At 32.5% G+C, this 20,902-nt stretch overlaps 2 protein-coding genes across 2 annotated transcripts; both read right to left on the bottom strand.

Moving 5' to 3' along the window:
• Positions 1 to 4: 4 nt before the first annotated feature.
• Positions 5 to 439, bottom strand: LOC120069940 (heavy metal-associated isoprenylated plant protein 43-like; the record flags this gene model as incomplete). Its single annotated transcript, XM_039021783.2, has 2 exons — positions 233 to 439; positions 5 to 165 (listed from the first exon to the last, which is right to left on the bottom strand). Coding segments are annotated over exons 1-2 (249 nt in total), but the record flags the coding sequence as incomplete, so codon positions are not given.
• Positions 440 to 12,665: 12,226 nt separating this feature from the next.
• LOC150034921 (uncharacterized) lies at positions 12,666 to 13,199 on the bottom strand. Its single transcript, XM_090315176.1, has one exon. It carries the CDS (start codon positions 13,197 to 13,199, stop codon positions 12,666 to 12,668), a length of 534 nt encoding a protein of 177 aa, XP_090171302.1.
• Between the last annotated feature and the right edge of the window lie 7,703 nt (positions 13,200 to 20,902).

Raw genomic sequence — 20,902 nt, 5'->3', positions numbered from 1 at the left:
GTTTCTTTTCCTCCGGTTTGGGTGGCGGTCCAATGCTCACGACATCAACAATCTTGCCGGCGCAAGAAATCGCCTTCCTCGTACGTTTAACTATGTCGACCGGATCCGCCGTGCCGGTCACGGATAAAGTCCCCTTGGCTTCGTCTGTCTCAACCTTGTCCACGCCTATAACCAAAATTAATTAACAAATTCAAAAAAATTGCATGTAATTCATAGAAGAAGAAGAAGGTACCTTCTATGGAAGTAACAGCTTTAAGGACTTTGGTCTTGCATTTCTGGCATGCAATATCAAGTTTCAGAACGGTTTTGGTTTGCGCCATGGGAAATTAGGAAACAATAATGGAGCTGCCTTGGGATGTTCGTGAAATTATATAGACATGGAAGCTATTTACATGGATGGGATAACGTTTTTATAAAGCCTTTGAATCTTCTTTGCCTATATGGTTATATTTCAATATTAATTAATTTTGAGGTCTCTCTATGGTTCTATTAGAGACTCTGATATCATATTATAGAAATAAATTAATCGACAATAAAAAAACTAATCCAATATTTTTTTAAAGAGGGTAGAGTTTTTTCATCTTTTATTTGTACATATGAAATTTTTTTGTTTTTGATTGAATTTTATTTAGGATAGATTATAAAAATATCTTTGAATTTTATTATTTGTTTTAAAAAATACCTCTATATTTTCAAAAGTTGCAACATTACTCTTAAATTTTCATAAACATTTTAAAATTACCTTTGAGTGGAGATTCTTTAGAAATTCTTTAGAAATTTGATAGAAATTGAGATAGGTAATGGTGTGGTAGGTGACACATAACAAAAAAATTGAATCACTGATCTACCATATTGTTTTAGGTTATTGTCATGTAGTTCTAAGTCTGGATTTTTGTTCAATAAATTTATATTCCAAAAGTAGTTTTAAAACATTTATGGATAATATTCAACATTACAAAATATAAAACATCCTTTCATACTCAAGAGAGAAATTCAAAGGTCCTCGTCATAATTTTGCGTTTTATTTAATTGTGTGTGATGAAGATTAGAGGGAAGAGAAGATTATTCAACGGTCAGATTGAGTAGTTCAACCTCTTCGATCAATAGGAGTCTTTTTATTATTATTTTTTATTTTAAATATGATCGATGGGGGATTAATCCGACGGTGGTGGAGAATCTGACTTTACTCCTTTGATTACTTTAAAGTCAGCGGATGTTGCACCCATCGTTAATTGAAGAAACTTCTTTGTCACGATAAACAAAGAAAAATAATAAAGAAATATTAAAAATTGACGTTGTTTTTTAGCAAATTAATTGGCCCAAATGACAAGTTGGATCCTTTTTTTCTTCATTTTTATATGGTCTTTCTCAAGATTTATCGTTGATCTCAAAAATGGTTGTTTATTAACTAGAAGTTAAAAGAAAAAAAAAAAAACCATATGGTGTGATCAAGGAAAGAGATTAGGGATGACAATAGGGCTGAGTTAGGGTGAGGATGCACTTTTCATCTCCATTCTTGTACAGATTTTTAATCCCTGTCTCCATCCCATTCCTCGTTTTGAGGAGTCGGGGTCAGGGTCAGGAAATCCCCATTCGGGAGTTCGGATCTCTATGAGAAAAAATCTTCGCTTTTTATTTTATTATTTTTATAATTTAAAATTAACTAAATTTAATATTTATATTGAAATTATAAATTTTATATAGAAAATTAGTATTATTGTTACATATAGTTGTTTAAATTAAACATTACATGTTTTTTTTATTATAAATTAATAAAAATTAAATTTATTATATTAGTTTTTTAAAATTAAAAAAGAAAAAAACTGAAACATACTGTTTCATAATATATTATTATTATTATTAGTATCATATATATATATATATATATTAATAATTAAAAAAGTCGAGGCGGGGACGGAGATCGGGTTCGAGGTCGAGGACGGGGTAGGGATCCCCTCCCCGTCCCCGATTTAAATCCCTGATTTGATCTCCGTCCCCGATCAAATCGGGTTTTCCCACACAGGTTCCCAACCGCGTGAGAAATTTTGCCATCCCTAAAAAGATGTCCTCTTAAAAGGAGATTTGGTGTACAGGTTTGAAATCTTAAGCTTTGAATGTTAAGCTTGAGGTTAGGTTTTAGATAGTATGAGTTTAAGAAAGTATTTGGACTGTAAGATTAGGAAGCCTGTAAATGAAGTGCAAATTTATAAATCTTAAGTTTATGAAATATTATTTTTTTTATTTAATCCGTGGTTAGATTTTAAATTAGTTCAAACTTATCATTTTAATTATTTTAATATAGTTAGGTTTAAACTACACTAAAAAAATTTATAAGAATATATATTTTTTTTAATTTTGAAATAGAAATGTGACCAAATTCATAATTTTATTTAATTTATTATTTTAATAATTTAGCATTTTGACTTTACTAGACTTTGAGTTAAAATTTCATAGACTTTTGTCACTTTAACTAATTTGAAAATAATCATTTTTTACCGTAAGATGTTAACTTCAAATTGAAATAAACAAGGATTTTGGTCTTAAATTCAATTACTGAAAAATTATAATATTTTTTTTATCTAATTACATTCGAGGAATTAAAAAAAATAAAGTTTAGGTTTTAATTTTTATTTAGCCCTAAGTTATTACCAACATTTTAATCTTTTACGTTTAAAAATAATATCTTCGAGCTAGGTAAATTGAAAAATCGATAAAATATGAAAATATTAAATTAAATTAAGGCATTCTATACATATAGCTAAAATAAATATACCTAATTATACAATTGTAGTCTAATGAGCTATTATTGTATACAAAAATGTGATCCAATTTACTTTTTTAGCTCTCAACATATAAGGAATAGTTTTGAACTTTTCAAAACTATTACAAGTAAGAAAAATATATTTGAAATTCTGAAAATTGTTGGCCTCATAAATGAAAGCAAGAATTGATGAGAAGCTTTAAAGAAGAAAACAAGATATATTTGATATATATAGCACTATATATTTGAATTTTCTATAAATAAATCAGTATATATTTGATAAGTTCATGATCAATTCAATTTATATAATATATTATCTTATATACCAAACAATATATTTGATGTATATTTACATTTTTTTAGTATATTTGTAAACACGCTAAAAAATTAATCATGGTATATGCTATGTATATTTCATCTTCTACTATATTACTAATATAATCGACATATACTTGAGATCTCAATAGATAGGTGATCGATTTTCAACTAGGAAAATAGAAATAAATGAAATCTCCTAAAATGAAGGAAGCATTAATTTTTTTTTTTTTTTTTTTTAAAAAGAGAGAGAATTCAAAAAGATAAAATCTTATAATAATAATAATTAAAAAAAAAACTCCAAAAGAAAAAATAATTAAAAGAAAGAGAATGCATTTTAAAAAATATTATTATAATTAAACTAAGGGCCTTTTTGGAATGATTTAGAAAAAAACATTCGTCGGAGTTGGTGGCCGAAGGTTGGCCAACGACAGTTACTGAAGGTGGTAGTTGTAATTAGCCAGCAGCAGCCATCGTGGAAGTTGGCCGACAAACTTTCTAGATTAAAATAGAAAAAAAAAATAATAATTCATGGATTTGAATAGTGTTTATTATTCAAACCCATGAGAAAATAGCGTAGGAAATGACTTGTTAGATCCTTGCCCTAAACAATGATTGGACTCAAGATGCTTAACTCATCTAATCTCAATCCTTGAAGCAAACATCTTATAAGATGTTTTAAAAGAAGTATTTACTAGGGTTTATTTTTATTGAATTTAAACGGTTAAATTACAAAGTTTAATCTCTCCACTTTAAAATTTATGTTCACTTTGAACTTTTAAAAATAGCTAATAACTCGTTTTAAACATAGCTCAAATGACATCGGTATATGTATTACTATGAAGTACAGATACAACTACACAATACAAATACGATCGGATACGGCGATTCGTCAATTTCTAAAAAATTAAGATACGGATACGTCTAAGGATGCGTCATTTATATATATATATATATATTTTAATATATATATTTAAATAAAACGAGGATACTGATATGTTGAAGATATATTTTCTTTTTCTTTAAACAAATATAGGATATAGATAAATTTAGCATATAAGTTAATAACAATAACACAAAATACAATACAAACACTGAAATACAATACAAATAAAACAACATCTAAGATGTTAAAGTACAATAGTTAATAAAATTAATAGAAAAGTGACTCATATTGCAAAGAAGAAGAAGAATATTAGATGGAAAAGTATGAAGATAAACGAAGAACTTCTTCATTGAATTGTTGAAGATATCCAAATGGTCTATATTTTGGTGGATTTTGTGGGGATTCAAATGTGAAGATGGAGATTAGATGATTCTAGTCTAGGGTTTGGTCCGTTATTATTATTTTTTTTCCCTTTTAGTTTTGAACTCAAGTACTGAACTTTTTAAATAGGTTGACTAGTTTTAGATTGAGAACGATTAGAGGAGTTGCTTGTCTTTTTTTTTTTTTTATTTTTTTTTTATTTTTTTTTTATATATATATAAGAAAGGTATGCGTAGAAATAGATATGTCAAATTGCGTGTCAAATACGTATCTGAAAAATATGTATCGATATCCGATACGTGTCTGATACGGATTCTTTGCCTCACATGAAGTATCTGTGCTTTATAGTGTATTATCAATTTTGAGGTTAGAGATTTGACATCCCACCCCTTGTTAAAAAAAAAAAAAAAAAAAAAAAACTTTTAATTTGTGTGTCCAATAAATTATTGATTTTGTTTAAATTTTATGTAATACCCAAAAACCATTTTCCGATGTTTTTTAAAAATTGATGAATCTACTAAGACAAAAAAAAAAAAAAAAAAAAAAATTGAAAATTTCACTAGACTTAAAATTAAAACTAAAATTTGATAGATCATATAATTTTAATTTTTTTTAACAAATATTAAAATTTATGGATTTATTAAACACTTTTAAATCTTCGAAACTATATAGTTCCATACCTAAAAATTTGAAACCAAATTCATAATTTACTTAACCAGTTTAAAAATATTGATGGGATCTAGTTAATTAATTATTATGAGTAGGCTTGGATATGATTTTTAAAATGTTAAAAAACAGATACTCTTTCATTTTATGTTTAAAACGAGTTATTTTTAGTGCCAATTAAGAGCGTTTTTCAAAATTTTTATTATATAATTTGTTGGCCTAGTCAAATTTCATTTTTAGAATACTAACAAAATCTCAAACACTCTGTATAAATTTAACATAGATTCTGTGGGTATATATATAGACATACACATACACCGATCAAACATAATAAATTTCATAGACACTTTTAGATAATAACAAAATTGATCAATATGAATATAACTTTAAATAATTAACGCATAACTTTGTTTAAAATAATAATAATAATAATAAATAAATAATAAAAAATAACGCATAACTTTCAACTTCTCTACTACTAATAAGAAAAAAAGTTGCGAGTAAACTTTCACATATAAATTATTTGAATTCCTGAACTTCTGCGAATATAGAAATTTATAATGTTATTTATGAGCTTTTTTCATTACTCTGTAATCTTTCCAGGTAAAAAAAACTTAAAAAATTATAATTCTTTTTTTCTAATGACATGGATGTTGTAAAAGAATCATCGAATAATATTTCAATAACTTTGGATTATTATTATTATTATTATTATTATTATTATTATTATTTGTGGAATAGGAAACTCAAATATCTAAATTTAAATTTAATAATATATGTCAGTTAAGTTAGACTCATTTTCACAATATGTTAAATTATTAATAATTATACAAAAATATTCAACAACTTATTATTACTAAAGCATAATATAAACAAGCAACTTATTAAACATAATTTTAACAATAACTACTACAAAATTAATGTATAAACTACTCACATATCACACAAATCTATTATTTAGAGTTGGTTTTATGGGTTTTGTCATGAAATTTTAGACATACATCTAATATCGTTTATTTTAACATCATTTCACTTTTTAAAAACATATATATCATATCAACTTTCTAATACCGATCGATTTTTATTCATTAGAGATTAACTGGAAAATATACCATAATTAATTTTTAAATCAATAGCAATTGATCATAACTATTAAGTTTAATTATTATTAAATTTAGATATAGTATTTAGTTTTTTTTTTTTTTAAGCGAGGTACAGTATGTAGTTTTAATAAATTTCAACCTAATACATTTATAATTGATATTTTACATTATCTCAACTAATTAAACTATAACTTTGTTATTAGTTATTAATATTTTAATTAATTTATATTAAATTTAAGGGTAATTGTTTAAAATGATAAAACTGTTGGAAATATTTACAAATATAGCAAAAAGATCACTATCTATAGTGATGGACAATGATAGATATTTATCTCAGTGATATTTTACTATATTTATGAATAAGTTGACTCAATTTATTAAATTTAAAAACAAACCTTAGTTTAATTATTTTTAGTAATTAAATTGAAAATTTTATTAAATTTTAATTAAAAAATATTCATCTATTTTTATTTTAATTAATTAAATAATTATTTTATTTAATTAATGACTAAATTATCTTACATTTAATTAAGTAATTATTTAATTTTGGTTATGTATATAGAATTAGTAATTCCGGATTAGTAAATCCAACACATTACTTAAGTCCTAGGTATTAAATATCATGTATATCTAAATGCATATATGCCATGAATTATCTCAGACATTTAATATCCATACATTACGGCTCCTTTTGGTAACCATTTAGGTATGTTTAGTAGGGGTGTTAAAAAAATCGATGACCCGAAAAAATCGATCAACCCAACCCAACCCGTGCGATTTGGGTTGGGTTATCAACCCATTTTGATTGGGTTGGGTTCAAATAAATGAAAATTTTATAGGTTGGGTTGGTTCATGAGTTCACCTAATATAACCCAACCCAACCCGAACCAATCTGAATTTATTATTAACTTTAAAATATATTTTTTATTACTTATAATACAATTATTTATACATATATTGATTTTAATTTTATTTAATTCCAATATTTTTTAATAATTTATTCTTGAACAACTCTAAAAAGTAGTTTTTCTACACTTTAGAAAGAAAATTTTTGCTATATAAATTGAAATTGAGTTGTTAATATTAATTTAATATATGAAACTAATTAAATTAGATTTTTACGTATTTATGTTTTACTTCTTTTTATAAAAAATTTTTAAATAAATGACACGATTAACCCGAACAAACCCAACTCAAATATTTCATGGTTGGATTGGATTGGATTGAGTTCATTTTTTAAGAAGGGTTATTTGAATTGAAAAAATTTACAACCCGAACAATTGGGTTGGGTCTAAAAAGTCTTTCAACCCAACCCAACCCATGAACACTCCTAATGTTTAATAACCATTCAATTTTTGGTTTTTTGTTTTGAAAAATTAAGCTTATAGACACTACTTTCGCTTCTAAATTTCTTTCTTTATTAATTACTTTTTACCAATGGTTTAAACAACCAAACTAAATTTCGAAAATCATAAAAAAATAGCTTTGAAAAACATGTATTTATTTTTTAAATTTGACTAAGAATTCAACCATTATACTTAAGAAAGATGCAAATCATTGTAAGAAATTAAGAGGAAATAGGCTTAATTTTAAAAAATGAAATGGTTACCAAATGAGGCTTTGATTTTTGGTTCTAGATTTTTTAAAATTAAGCCTATAAACACTACATCCATCTCCAAAATTTATTCATCTGTTATCTACTTTTTTATCAACAGTTTTAAAAAACCAAACTAAAATTTTAAAACTAAAAAAGTAGTTTTTAAAAAATTGTTTTTGATTTTAGAATTTTACTAAAAATTTGATCATTGTACTTAATAAAAATACAGATTATCGTAGAAATAGAGAGAAAATAAATTTAATTTTAAAAAAAACAACAAATAAAATAGTTACTAAACAAAATTTAAAATTTTATATATTTAATATTAACCATATGTAAATGAGCGGTAAAGATAAGAAAATTTCAATTTAACTACCAATTTGAAAAATACCATTACCACAACAAAATTTAAGCGGTATATTTTATTTCCCATATACTTTAAGATATATATATACTAAAATCCAATTGTTTCTGTAAAAATTTCAATATTTATGAAATATTATATTTATAAAAATTTAAAAGATGTTATTTTCGTTATAATATTAAAATATATTATTATCATAAATACTTTCTTGCGATAATTTTACCACATTATTCTTAAAAAAAATGCACAAAAAATTGTAGAGTCTATTGGTAGGTATTATGAAATCAGATGTTAAAAAACAAGATATTTAATAAAAATAGGGTTGTATTTCATAGTTTCAAATAGTTTCAAATAGGGACAGTTGGAGGAATGTTTAAATTATTTTCTAAAATTAGCCCCGTGGACAATGTTTATTAATTCTACAAAAATGTCAAACTTTTTAAGCCCTACCCAATTTTGCTAATGTGCTGAAATGAAAAGGTTATACCCTAAACCCTAAACCCTAAACCCTAACCTCCATTTATTTGAATCAATCCGAGCTCTTTTTCAACCTAATTTTTAGGTTTGATTTCTCTTCTTCACTTCTCTTTACCGAGCAAATATTTTCCTCTTACTCCTCCAAGTTAGAAAAGAGAGGTTGAAGAATATGGATTGACTCACGCTGCGAACGATAGCACTTAGGCAAGGTAAACGATAGCTCAATCAAGTAGACGATAGGTAGCAAACGACAGTGGCAAGCCAAGTTTTCCTTTATGATTTCTTGTATTTGAAATGTACATAGGTGAGGTATTTATACAATATGGAATCCCTAATTTGGGAATGCAAAAATAACTCAACAAATACAAATGATTAAAGATTTGGTTGTGACAAACCTATTCCTTTGGTAAGTCCTATTCTTTTGGTAGATAGGCAAGGCTTTATGTGTTGGCATCCTTAATATCCTTAACATCCCCCCTCAAATGAGAGGGTAGTTCTACTAAACCGAGTTTTAATCGAAGGTGGAAGAACTGTGAGTGTGTTAAGGGCTTGATGAGGCAGTCAGCGATTTGGTCGGAGGATGGGACATAACGAATATCAAATTGACCACGGAGGACTTGATCACGAACGAAGTGAATTTCGATCTCAATATGCTTAGTCCGCGCATGAAACACCGGATTGACGGCTAGAGCACTAGCGCTGAGGTTGTCACACCACAGGACTGGAGCTGACTTATGTTTGACACCAATCTCAGACAGTAGTTGTTACACCCAAATGATTTTTGCAGAGGCATGAGCGAGTACTCTATATTCAGACTCTATGCTGGACCGAGCGATAACGGATTATTTCTTGGAGGACCAGGAGACAAGATTACCTCCAAGGAAGATGCAATAAGCAGCAACTGATTTTCGATCGTCTATGTTGGCTACCCAATCGTCATCGGAGAAGGCCGAAACAGAGAGGTCGGACCCATGTTGAATATAGAGGCCAAACTGTCGAGTGCTACTGACATATCTTAGAACTCTCTTCACCGCTTGCCAGTGAACATCCGTTGGTTGCTTTAAGGGCTTAGATGATTAACCGCATATGTAATGTCAGGTCTCGTGGTGGTTAAGTATTTTAGGGCATCAATCGTGCTCCGATAGATATAGGGATTGTCAAGAGGAGTGCCATCGAGTTGCTTGTTTAGAACACTTGGAGAGGGTGCCGGTTTTAAATCTCTAAGATCAAGGCGGTGAAGTAGGTCCTCAATATACTTTTCCTGATTCAGTAGAACTCCATTGGGGACATTGTGTAGTTGAACTCCAAGAAAGTAATGGAGTTGGCCAAGATCTTTTAGAGCAAACTTGGAGTCCAAGGCTGTTACAAGCTTGTTGATTGCCTGCTGATCAGTGCCAATGATAATTACATCATCAATATATACTAGTAAGAGTATCAAGGCAGAAGTGCTCTGATATATGAAGAGAGAGATATCAGACTTAGCATTCTGAAAGCCCTAGCTATATAGTGCTGTTTTCAGTGTGTTGTTCTAGGCCCTTGGTGCTTGTTTGAGGCCATATATGGCCTTGTGTAAGCGACAAACATGATTTGGTAGTTGGGGATCAACAAATCCCTGCGGTTGGTGCATGTAAACTTCTTCATCGAGGATGCCATTAAGGAAGGCGTTATTGAAATCTTACTATCTCAGCTACCACCCTTTGGATACCGCAGGGCTAATGGCGATCCGGATGGTAGATGCCTTGACCACTGGACTAAACGTCTCAAAGAAATCGATGCCCAGGTTTTGATGGAAACCTTTTGCTACGAGGCATGCCTTGTAGCGTAGAATGGAGCCATTAGGACTTCGTTTGATTCTGAATACCCATGTATTGTCAACAATGTTCATTAACGGTGACAAAGGAACCAAAGTCTAGGTCTGATTGTTCACTGGTGCTTGAAATTCATCACTCATTGCTTTGTTCCACTGCGTCATATTGAGCGCATCACTGACTCGAGTAGGTTTGGTAGAGACCAGTCTTTTTGGGTTTGAGAGGACAGTATTTTGGGTTTGAAGATGCTTGCCTTTCCTCGGGTAATCATGGGATAAGTAGACACGGGCACGGGGTGTGAGACAATATTGAGTGAAGACTGGGCAGGGGACGATGAAGGTGAACTATCGATGGGTTGGGCGGTAGGCGATGGTGAGTCAGGTGGTAAACAATCACTGGGTAAATTATCGTTAGGTGAACGATCGTTGGGTGAGCGATCGCTGGGTAAGTAACCAGTGGGTAGACGATCAATGGGTTGGTCACTAGACGATGAGGGTAAACGATCGTAGGGTACATAATTGGTGGGTAGACGATCAGAGGAAGGATGTGGGAAGGTTAGGCTGTCTGTAGAGGTATTAGCTGGTGATTAGGTGTGGGTTGTTTTGATAGTTGGTGAGAATGAGATTGTAGACATAGAGGGCATGGAGTCACTGTGCGGTGTGACCTGACTGAGGGGCAGCTAGGAAACCAGGTGGACGGCAACTGCTTGCTTGGTTGGTCTGCAAGCTGAAGGAGACACCTGACAAGGAAAGTCTATTTCATCAAACATAACATGCCAAGAGATAAATAGCCTGCCACTGAGGTTGAGGCATTTTTAGCCTTTGTGATTCACAGTCGGACAGAGATCGATGCACTTCTCTATGCGATAGCTCAACTTATGTGAATTGTACGGTCTCAAGCAGGGGAAACATGCACACCCAAATATTCGAAGCTCCTCAAATCTAAGCTTCTTTTTTAACATCACTTCCATTGGATAATGTCCATTTAGGACAGAGGTAGGAAGGCCACTAATCAGCAGAGTTGAGTATAAGAATGCATCCCCCAATGATGTAAGGGAAGATGTGCTTGTGCTAGTAGGGTTAGCTCCATCTCAACTATGTGTTTGTGCTTCCTCTCAGCCCTTCCATTTTGTGCTGACGTATATGGATAGATGTATCTAGAACCAATGCCAAGTTGATGGCAGACTTTGTGTATCTTGACAAATTCTCCACCATTATTCGACTGTAGGGACTTGATCAGTGTATTGAACTGAGTTTGTACCATGGTGAGAAAGTGTTGAAAAGCTACCAGTGTGTCACTTTTTAACCTCAGAGGATAGATCCATGTGTACCTGCTGTGATCATCAACAAAGATAGCATAATATTCGTACCCATTTGTTGACAAGAGAGGAGCTGGACCCCACAAATCAGTGTGTATAAGTTCAAAGGTTGCAGATGCTCTTGAGTTAGAATTAGGGAAGACTAAAGAATGCGATTTTCCATAGCTACAAGAATCACAAAAGTCAAGCTCTTCATTAGATAACATAGGGAGATTACAACTTTTGATAATAAACTCTAGTGTTTTTGACGAAGGATGGCCAAACCTCTATACCATGTAATCTTAGACATCCTATGCTTCGAAGATATTCTAAGAACAGACAGATCTTAATTCTTGTGCACTGGTTGCGATGGTACTCCGTTTCCTACTGACTTTGAGTTGATTTTTATGCCTCTAACTGATATAGTCCATCTTTAAGCATTCCCTTCATTATCGTTTGTCCCGTACCTTTGTCCTTAACAAGACAGTAATCCATGTGAAATTCAATAAATACGTTATTGTCTTTTGTTAGCTTAGATATATTGACCAAATTTTTTGCTATGGCAGGCACACATAACATATCATTTAGTTTCAAATTGCAGGCATCACTAGACAGACATACAGTTCCAACATGAGAAATTTCTAGAGTATTACCGTTAGCTACAGTGACTGCTTTAGTACCTGAGTATTCAGTCGGATTGCCAAGATTGTTGAAGTCTGATTGGAGGCACCACTGTCAGCATACCAATTTGCATCAGTCATGTTTTCTAATCTTGTCAGAAAGGGGTTACTCCCATAAGCAGTGGCTAGGGTTGTTGGGTGAGGTTATGTGTTTTTTGTCTGATTGTTGGGGAAGGGTTGTCCCTTGTTTTGAGGAGAATTGGGAACAAAATATTTGTTATACCTGTTGAAACAGTAGAACGCTATGTGTCCCACCTTCCCATAGACTTGACACACAAGTTTGTTGTTGTTTCTTCCCTTGCCTCGACCTCTACCATGGCCACCACCACCTCATTGTCCTCCCTTAGTAGACTGATTGCTGCTATTGGACATGTTGTTTTGATTGACATGTCTAGTGTTTGTCATATTCACTGATGCATTACTGACTTGGTTGAAGCCTACTGCCATCTTTTGGTTTGATTGATGTTCCAATCTTCTTTCATACAGGAGAAGTTCTGATTGTATATCAAGCCACGATATATCTACTCTCCCTTGGATCGTGGCCACGATGGCATTGTATTCTTCATCAAGTCCTAGTAGTACTTGTGAAACAAGAGCTCTTGGTGGCACAGGACTACCAGTTTGCTCGAGATTGTCAGCATTCATTTTCATAGTTCGAAGGTACTCCTCCATTTTCAATTTACCTTTTCTGGTTGTTTGAAACACATGTCTCAGATAATCTTCTTCAGCCCTGGACTGAACACCAAAGAGTTGTTGAATGTTGGTCCATAGATCCTTTGCATATTCACATCCCATCACTTGAATGGCAACCTCTGGTATCATGGAGTTATACAACCAGCCGAGGATAAGTTGATCTATAACCATCCACGCTTCATATTGAGGATTTACCTCAAGTGCTGTCGACGAGCTGGAAGCACCACTGCCGGAACTTCCTTCTATGCTACGCGGAGCAGCTCATACTCCAGTCGATCCAGTCGGTATGTTCTCACCGACTGTAGGTTGCAGAAACATTGGGGGACAAACTTTTTGTCCGGTCAGGTGTCCTTCGAGTCGATAACTTCGAAGGATTGGAAGCGCTAAGTTTTTCCATAGGAGGAAATTGCTGCGATCAAATTTAATGGAGGTTATATGATTGAGGAGTTGGTTCAAAGGTGAGTCGCTGAAGTTGGCTGTGTCGAGGGTGGCTCCCAGGTTTCCTTGATTGACGTTGGTCATTATGTGCTCTGATACCAAGTGAGAAAAGAGAGGTTGAAGGATATGGATTGACTCACGCTACGGACGATGGCACTTAGACAAGGTAAATGATAGCTCAATCAAGTAGACGATAGGTAGCAAACGACAGTGGCAAGCCAAGTTTTCCTTTATGATTTCTTGTATTTGAAATGTACATAGGTGAGGTATTTATACAATATGGAATCCCTAATTTGGGAATGCAAAAATAACTCAACAAATACAAATGGTTAGAGATTTGGCTGTGACCAACCTATTCCTTTCGTAAGTTCTATTCTTTTGGTAGATAGGCAAGACTTTATGTGTTGGCATCCTTAATATCCTTAACACTCCGATTTCTCCCTCTTCTCTTCAACATCGAGTCCATCTTCCACTCCAATTACTCAATGTCGATTTCACACGCCAATTACACACTGATTCCTCTTACATACAAAAATCTTCCTCTTACGGGATTGTTATTTTTGCTTCAAGTGGGAGAGAAGAATAAATTAAGAATATAATTATGAAGATTGATTCAAGTGATTGTTGTTTTTGCTTCTCTCAATGCATAGAGTTTTCCTTTTTCTCATTTTTTCTCTATAATTTTCTTTATGAAGCTCTGTTTTTAAAATAGTTCATGTTTTTATTGTGTATTTAAAGGAGAAGTTGACTTTTAGATTTTGATGTGTTTTGTTGCATGTTCTGAAATTGGCATCCGATTACCATCTATTTTTTTTTTCTCATTAAGTTAGTAGTATCTGATAAAGAATATAATTAGGAACATTTCTTCAAGTAGTTGTTGTTTTTGCTTCTCTTAACGCACAAAGTTTTCCTTTTTCCCACTTTTTCTCTATAATTTTCTTTATATTCTTTGTCAATTAGTTAATATTTTTAGATAGTCATTTGATTACCTTTTCATTATCATATGATTACACTATATTCCTTGTCATATAGTTCATAGTTTATAGCATAGTCAACTGATTGTCATCTGATCACCTTCTATTTTTTGTCAAGTAGTTAATAATTTATGATAGTCTTCTGTTTGCCTTTTGATTATCCTATGATACCATCTTATTACCTTCTGATTGTCTTCTTTTTTCTATCGATTATCATCTAATTATTTTTTATTGCCAAAAATAGGAAGAACAAGGAAGATGAAAGAAAACACAAAAGAAAAAAAAACCAAGAAAAGTTGAAAAGGGAGGATGTTCAACAAAAAATCAAAGTAAAATTAAAAACAATGATCAATCAAAATCCTGAAGTAAGTAGCATATTACCACATTGTTAGATTGTCTATTAATCAACCAAAGACCAGTAACATTATTTTGTTCGCTATAACCATTATCGAATTACCTAAAAATTTCTATCAGATTGCTATTCAATTGCTATATGATCTCTTTTTCAATTACCTTTTGATTACTATCTTGTAATTATTTCTTATTCATTCTTTACTTTTTAGGTTGTTAATGTTGGGTTTTATGTCCTAAAACCCGTGGTTTATAAATAATAAAACTTATTCTGAAAATTCAATAAATTATTATTGAATATATGAATTACTTATTTTGTTTTAGAAACAAATCTAATAAACTAAAAGATCCATGACTATTACATGAATACTTGAACTTTATGTGGAGAAATAAAAGTGGACCATATTCGAGTAAATAGTCAAAATGGTCTATAGCATATAAATTAGGTTGAGTGCCTTATTCTGGTAACACTATCGGATGCGGCCCATTCTGTAGTTGTTACAAAGAGTTGTAAATTGCTACAGATGAAGTGATCCTAATTCATACATGTCTTGACATGAGGAGTCGGGGCATCTTGTGCAATGAGTTTGTACAAGATCGGACCACAAAATAAGTCACCCTTACTTTATTAAGTTGTTTACTGTTTAAGATTGACTAGTTCAAAGCAATGACCTAGGTAACTTGACCTTAATTTTGAGCTAATTATGAACTCATATTTATTCGGAATTATCCTTAGATTTGTATATGTGAGGGTTGGCTCAATAGCGCCAGCTCAATAAACCTCTATTTCAGGGGTAAGACTAGGTAAATAGCTGGGGACATAGGGTGCAAGATGACCTTCACTCCAACCCACTTTTAGGGAAAGTAGAGAGGTTGTTCCCTTAAGTGCTGACACTAGATCTTGAACAAGGGGCCCCACCCTCTCATTGGTCTGAGAGGGACTCGGTTTGTTGATCAGATTACAAACCAATTGTTCATTAGAGGATCAGTGAAACTTAAGGAACAAAAGGTAATCTCAGGGGTAAAACAACAATTTAACCCAGCCGTTGTTAGAACAACCTGTGAAGGGTTAACTTACTAATCATGGTTATATTGAGTGGACATATTATATCTACAGCGAGGGGAGTGCAACTCTGAGCTTTAGTGGAGTGACCCAGTAGTTAACGAATGAGGGTTAATTTAGTGTAAAGAATTTAGCCAATTAATCTCGGATCTTTGGAGTCCATGATATGTAGGTTCACGAGATCTCCCTACCAGCTCACAAATGGATTAGCCTTGGAGTAGCGTGATAAGTTAATTTGAAACGTCCAAATTATAATTAAGGGAATTAGTAATTATATGTGATATAATTACGCGTTTAATTTTGGAATTAAATGAAATTGGAGAATTAATTAATATTTAAATATAATTTAAATATTAAATTCATGAATAGGGATTTATAATGGTAGAATTAGTGTTAAATTAATTTAATATTTGATTTTAAATTAATTAGAATTAATTAAATTATTTAATTAATTATTAATTATTAATTTTATTAGATAAATTAATTATTGAATTAATTTTGTAAAATTAATAAAATTTCATTTTTTGAAAAGAAAATTAATTTGGAAATCAAAAAAATGAAAATGAAATGGAAAATGGAAAAATCTCAAAAGTGGGATTTTCCACTTTCTAAACAAGAAGCACAATCATTTTCCATTTCCAAATCGAGTCAATCTTCCAAACATGAATTGCAATTCATACAAGAATTCCTTTCGCATGAAAGTCATGCAATCAATAAAGGAGATTGAAGTGAGAATTGTGTTGGGATTGGTGTCCTAATTCTCTCGGAATCTCATTGTTTGTAATTATACACATTGTTTATGAATAAAATAAGCGTTATTTCATTCTGGCATTTACTCATATCCAATAAACAAAGTTCCATGATTATCTTATGTAAACTTAAGCATGTATATGAGATATACAAGTGGATCATGCCTTAAGTGATAGTCTAAATAGGTCTGTAGTATAAGGATTAAGGTGGGATACCTGATCCTAGGGACACTACGAATACAACCCGCTTTGTAGAGGTTTGCAAGTGTTGTAAACTATTATGGATGTTAAATCCTGACCATTCATTTGGAGACATGCGAGCGGGGGTATTCTATACAAAGAGTTTGTATAAGACCAGACCACGAGATGGTTCGTCTTTATATATAATGTCATTGATACTGGAGACTTACATCTCACCTAAACGACCATAGGTGACATGACCTCAAAACTGAGTGTTTTGGGAACTTCTGCCTTTGAGGGCGGTCCTTTGATTAGTATGGGTGAGAGTGGCCAGATTGCCAACTCAACATGCCTACCTTTTTGGGGACTTGTCTGATTTGGTAGCTGAGAACTCAATTACACAAGATGGAATTCACTCCTTCCCCAAAGTAGGGGTAAGTAAATAGATTGTTCCTTTAAAGGCTGATTCTAGGGCTTGAACATAGTGGCCATAGCTTATCTTTGGAAGAGAGGACTTAGTCATATTAGGACTGTGACTTATGTTCATTAGAGGGATCAATGGTACTTAAGGAGTTAGATGTAACTAGAGGGGCATAATGATTATTGGCCGAGCTGTACTTACGAGCGATTTGTGAAGGGTTGTTGCACTGTTGATTGGTTAAGATGGACACATAATATATCTGTAGTAAGAAGAGTTCAGCTGCCGGTCTTTAGTGGAGTGTCTGGTAATTAACGAATGGTGGATTCCTTGGCTAAAGAGTTTAGTCAGTTATTCACGTACTGTTGAAGCTTCGATCTACAGGTCCATAAGGTCCCCTTTATAGCTCAATGGATTCAAGTTGAGGATCAGTTCTTGGTGTTAATTTGAAATGTTCAAATTGACAAGAAGTAATTCGATTATATATGATATGATCAGTATGGTGTCTGAGATACATCAAGTGGAGGGTTAATGTACTCTTTTACATTAAATGCCATGGAATAAAAAAAGAGCTATGATTTGTATGTTTCATGAGATGAAATATTAAAACTATAAGTTATAAATATATTATGGTAAGTTAGTTATCATTTATATTTATAATAATATTAATTATTGGATAGTTATCTCTTTTTCTCTAATAACCAATTGAATGGGAGGTTATTGGTGGTTTCATGGTAACCGTGAGATAAAAGGAAAAATGTTTTCCTAAGTTTAGGAAGTTGTTAATTTGAGAATTCCAATTTCGGAAATTACTCACGAAATAGTTGTCAAGTAAATCAGATTTACTAAACGACAATTTGGAGAGACTAGACGATTGTGGAGTATTCTTACATGATAGACACTCAGCTAGACGATGAGCTAAACGATCACATAGCTTTTCCTAGACGATCGCATAGCTTTTACTAAATGATTGGACATCGACCTATACGATAGGCTGTTTCATCCCACACTTGCTTAATCGTTTACATGATTGTTCTTCCTTCAATTTCTGCCTCTAACCAAGTCCACACAGAGTCCACCCTCTGGATTCTCACAACGAGAATACCAAGATAATCTTATTGGTGGTGTCATACTCAACTCAACACAATCAAGGTTCTGTGGAGACCATTCGTGACCTTGGTGATCGCTTTGTTCGAGTTCGCTGTGATCGTGCAGTGTAGCGGTCGTGTTGGACAAACATTTGTGTGTTGCTGTGAACGAGCGTTCATGATTAAGGAACTTGAAGATGAGTCTTCAAAGGTTTGTTAATTCCTTCCCTTGATCATGTAGTAAAGCATGCTGTAATTTCTGTTTTGCACATAGTCGTTTTTTTTTCATTTGTGATTGTAATTGTAATGTTCATATACGATTGAAATTGGGAAAGATCCTTTCACTGCTCATAGAAATCCTGTGTCCAATTTCCTTCAAATCGGGCATGCAATTGAGAGTTTTTTGCTGAAAAAACTTAAAGTTGAAGAAAGTCTTCAACCATGGTGATGCAGTAACCTCATCTCCAAATTCTTTTAATCCAAGCTTATTTTGAGTCCCACAACTCAACCCAAGGTATCAAGGAGATAGTAAGAAAGACCTTGAGGTGGTTCACAAGCTGATTTGGAGAAGATTTACAGCTGGAATCCCGATTCAAATGTTTCTTCAAAGGTATGTCATGAAACCCTATTATTAGTTTATGAGCATGCTTTATTCAAAACCAAAATTAATGAATTAGAATGCTTAATGATCCATTTTTCTTCTGCTGTATGTTTTCTAACTCTAACAGTTGCTACTAGAGCATCATTTAAGCATTCATTTTCGTTTAATTTTGGCTTAGTGGGTGTTATTTTTCATGAGATATATGAAAATGGTGCACTGATATCGTTTTATGAGATTTGGCATTAAATTTCTCTTTGATTCCTTTGTTAAATTTGTAATTGGCTCTTGATTGATGAGCTTATATGTGTGCCCAAGAGTCTGTAATTTATTTAGAGTCATTAGAGTTGAAATTAAGATATAATTGAAAAAAGAAGTGAAGAAGGCTGAGCTGCAGAATTCTGATGCTGAGCTTCTGTCCAGGCAGCATTGCAACGCTGCCTTGAGCATTACAACGCTGCTCATGGTGATAGTGAGCAGCAAGATTGAACCATGTAGTGAGCAACGAGTTTGAATCGATCGAGTAGCTATTCCGGTTCGGCCTTAAACGTTTTTTGCTAGTCCGGTTCAAGCAGTTCGGGTCTAATTTAGGGCAATTTGAACGATCTAGAAGTGTTTTGTAGCCAATTCTTGCTGAATTTTGTAATAATTATGCCTTTGTTTGTTTGAAAATACCAAAACTAAAACCATATAAGTATTTGTTTAATTATTTATACATGTGATGTATGTTATAATTAAATAAATCTTGTATGTGCATAAAGTATGTCAGATAGATTTAAAATCCCACTATAGGAAGCATGTTACTGTTAAGATTGGTGTCCTAATTCTCCCGGAGTCTCGTTGCTTATAATGAGACACATTGTTTGATGAATAAAATAATTGTTATTTCATTCTGACATTTACTCATATCCAATAAACAAAGCTCCATGATTATCTTATGTAAACTTAAGCATGTATATGTGATATATAAGTGGATCATGTTTTAAGTGATAATCTAAATAGATATGTAGTATAAGAATTAAGGTGGGATACCTGATCCTGGTCACACTACGGATACGAACTGCTTTGTAGAAGTTTGCAAGTGTTGTAAACTACTACAGAGGTAGATCTTGACCATTCTTGTGAAAACGTGCGAGCGGGGGTGTCCTATACAAAGAGTTTGTATAAGATCGGACCACAAGATGACTAGACTCTGTATATAACATCATTGATACTAGAGACTTACATCTCACCTAAATGACCATAGATGACACGACCTCAATCCTGAGTGTTTTGGAAACTTCTGCCTTTGAGGGCGGTCCTTTGATTAGTATAAGTGAGAATGACCAGATTGTCATCTCAACATGCCTACCTTTTTAGGGACTTGTTTGATCTAGGAGCTGGGAACTCAATCCACAAGATGGAATTCACTCATTTCCCGAAGCAGGGATAAGTATAGATATTGCTCTCTTAACGGCTGATTCTAGGGTTTTAACATAGTGGCCAAAACTTCTCTTTGGAAGAGAGAACTCAGTCATAGTAGGACTATGACTTATGTTCATTAGAGAGATCAGTGGTACTTAAGGAGTTAGATGTAACTGCAGGGGTATAACAGTTATTGGCCAAGCTATAATTACGAGCAATTTGTGAAGGGCTGTTGCACTGTTGATTGGTTAAGATGGACACATAATACATCTGTGGTAAGCAGAGTTCAGCTGTCAGTCTTTAGTGGAGTGCCTGGCAGTTAACAGATGGTGGATCCTATGACTAAAGAGTTTAGTCAGTTATTCACGTACCGTTGGAGCTTTGAGCTACAGGTCCATAAGGTCCCCTTGGTAGCTTAATGGATTCAGTTGAGGATCAATTCTTAGTGTTAATTTGAAATGTTCAAATTGACAAAAGGTAGTTTAATTATATATGATATGATCGGTATGATGTATGAGATACATCTAGTGGAGGATTAATGTAAATGAGATTTACATTAAGTACGATGGAAAAGAAAAAGAGCTATGGTTTGTATGTTTCATGAGATGAAA

This window comes from Benincasa hispida, chromosome 7, assembly GCF_027475165.1.
Source record: "Benincasa hispida cultivar pf3 chromosome 7, pf3_genome.v1.1, whole genome shotgun sequence".
In the NCBI taxonomy this organism is placed as follows: Eukaryota; Viridiplantae; Streptophyta; class Magnoliopsida; order Cucurbitales; family Cucurbitaceae; genus Benincasa; species Benincasa hispida.
Note: the sequence above shows the minus strand (reverse complement) of the source record. Positions and strands in the feature narration are given on the sequence as shown.